This window comes from Tripterygium wilfordii, chromosome 3 (genome assembly GCF_013401445.1).
Source record: "Tripterygium wilfordii isolate XIE 37 chromosome 3, ASM1340144v1, whole genome shotgun sequence".
NCBI lineage: Eukaryota > Viridiplantae > Streptophyta > Magnoliopsida > Celastrales > Celastraceae > Tripterygium > Tripterygium wilfordii.
The window spans coordinates 3,564,379-3,567,168 of NC_052234.1; the positions used below are offsets into that span (position 1 = coordinate 3,564,379).

Below are 2,790 nucleotides of genomic sequence, written 5' to 3' on the forward strand. Positions count from 1 at the left end.
TTGTATAAGAACCACTTTTGAAGAACACAAATGACAACAGTGTTTTAATATTATAAGGCAGACATTGTATAAGAACCACTTTTGTATAAAGTTATATTATTCCAAATATTTTAAAGGATAATTTTATACTCTATGGAGTATTATCCTATCCTCCAGAGTCATCCATGAATTCTTCAAACTCTAGGTATATTACGTACTGTTGTCAAGTCATGCACGTACACACTCGTTTGTTGATAAAAATAGAGCGAGTCAGATAATGCTGGCATACAACATTAAAGTGTATCACACACGCGGCATAGCCTATCTCAACCCCTATAAATTATTGCATACCTTGCATGCATTCTCCACCAATTCCTAATATCATTTCCTCTCTCAACTCTCTACTACTCCTCCTTCAATATGACAACTTCAGCTATTCAACATTCTACTAATATTGGTGCTTTCATGTTGTTTCTCTTTATCAGCACAACATGCCAAGCCCAGCTTTCTTCAACCTTTTATGACAATACATGCCCTAACGCACTCACTACCATACGTACCTCAATTAGATCCGCTATCGCTAAAGAACGTCGAATGGCGGCATCTCTCATTCGCCTCCATTTCCATGATTGCTTCGTTCTTGGATGCGATGCATCCATCTTACTAGACGAGACCCCCTCAATCCAAAGTGAGAAGACTGCCCGTCCTAATAATGGTTCTGTTAGAGGCTATGAAGTCATAGACAATACAAAAGCCCAAGTAGAGAAAGCATGTCCTGGCGTTGTATCTTGTGCAGATATCGTTACAGTGGCCGCCAGAGATGCATCCGAATATGTAGGTGGTCCATCTTGGACAGTGAAACTTGGAAGAAGAGACTCAACCACCGCAAGCAGAACTTTGGCTGAAGGTGGAGACCTTCCTGCTTTCACAGACGGCCTTGAACAACTTATAACATCATTCAGAAACAAAGGCCTTAATGCAAGGGACATGGTTGCATTGTCAGGTTCCCACACAATAGGACAAGCTCAATGCTTCACTTTTCGCGATAGGATATACAACAACAACGCAAGCGACATTGATGCTGGATTTGCGAGCACTCGCAAGCGTGGCTGTCCAGCAAGTGGTGGCAGTGGCAATTTGGCACCATTGGATTTGGTAACGCCCAATTCTTTTGACAACAATTACTTCAAGAATTTACAACAACGGAAGGGACTTCTTCATTCTGATCAAGTTCTCTTCAGTGGTGGATCCACGGACAGCATTGTCAATGATTATAGCAAGAACCCCAACACTTTCAAGTCTGATTTTGCATCTGCCATGATCAAGATGGGAGATATTGGTGTTCTCACTGGTTCTGCTGGTCAGATAAGGAGAAGTTGCAGCGCCGTCAACTAGACTTACTTGCATTCTTAAAACGTAGTATACAGAAGAAAAAAACCAGGAATCTTTTATGCCTACTAAATCTTTTCGCTCATCAAACTAATATGTTTCACTTGTTTAATCTTCGGTTTGCGTCTTCCGTCTTGTAAAGTTTCTGTGTTGAATCCGAGTCTGGGTTTTGGTATTCATCCTTTGGATATTGTCTAAATCAATCTAATCTACCCAATTATCAAAAGAAAAAATTATTTTGTGTTCATCTCTCAACCAATCAAAATTTCAGGATGATAAAAATATTTTATATTGTAAAATAAAAATTGGAATAGATAAGTAGCTAATTAAATTGTTGATAATTTCTATCAAGTGTAGTGAAGAGTACTTGGTTCAATTGTACTTGATTTAGGAAACAGTTTTAATAGGGGATTTAACCTAAGGGATATTAAAAGGGACTAGTCATTTATAGAAAGCGGAAGCTTTAAAGACACAAAGCCGCAAACATTGACCGAGAAAGAAGAAGCTTTCATTACTTTTGTTTTTTCTGAGTTTTATGGATTCTTCTACTTAGTGTTATTGTATTCTTGTTGTTAGATGCAAAATACAACTATTTTTCTGGGTTTAAAGTTGTTATTTTTCTATGTTGATTAGTGTAAAATACTATCTATATTGGTATTTTTATGAACAGATATTATCGGAAAATAAAGTTGTTACTGGACAAAAATTGTGACCAGTTGCGGCCGCAGAACGCGGGAATCAAACTTGCACGTAATTTTGCTGATGTGGTAAAACAAAGCTGACCAACTTAGGGTTAAATATATATATATATATATATATATATATATATATATATATATATATATATATATTATATATATAAATAGGGTTGCTGCTGTTGAGGAATGGAGACAAAAATTCGGAGAGAGAGTGACGGCAAGAAGGAGAAGAGTAGTATAAAAGCTTGGGCAATTCATCTCCATTGAAAAATCTCAAGTCCTCCATTGATTCGAAACATTTTATTGGGTATTTTTGTGGTTTTTGGCATGTCACATAGATTATCTTTTAGAAATCCTAAATCTTATATTCAATTTCCCGCTTATCCTCATCAAGCTAGCCTTTTGCTTCCTTTTTTTATAACTTTTTTGTACTTCTTTCTTCTCTCTCCAACTTTCTTATTCTCTCTCCTCACCTCTTTTCTTCATTCTTTCTCTTGTGTTTGTGATTGGTGACTTGTAATTTTATACAGTGTCAATTGCACATTGTAATAAATCACTGGACTAAATACACTGTCAATTGCACAATGTAATAACATATTAGGCTTAATACACTACCGATTACAATGTAAGAAGCCACTGGAGAGCTAAAAACACTGTCAATTACACAGTGTAATAAGTCACTGAAAGCTAAATAAGCAAGCAATGACAAGTTTAATCACTAGTG

The 2,790-nt window shown here is 36.5% G+C and overlaps 1 protein-coding gene across 1 annotated transcript; it reads left to right on the plus strand.

Annotated features, from left to right (window-relative positions):
• The first annotated feature begins 365 nt into the window (after positions 1-365).
• LOC119995302 (lignin-forming anionic peroxidase-like) lies at positions 366-1,433 on the plus strand. Its single transcript, XM_038841773.1, has one exon. It carries the CDS (start codon positions 400-402, stop codon positions 1,372-1,374), a length of 975 nt encoding a protein of 324 aa, XP_038697701.1. The 5' UTR covers positions 366-399; the 3' UTR covers positions 1,375-1,433.
• The last annotated feature ends 1,357 nt before the right edge of the window (positions 1,434-2,790 follow it).

Bases quoted from the DNA above. Each gene is read 5' to 3' on its own strand.
- LOC119995302 (XM_038841773.1), top strand. From the start codon at position 400: ATGACAACTTCAGCTATTCAACATTCTACTAATATTGGTGCTTTCATG.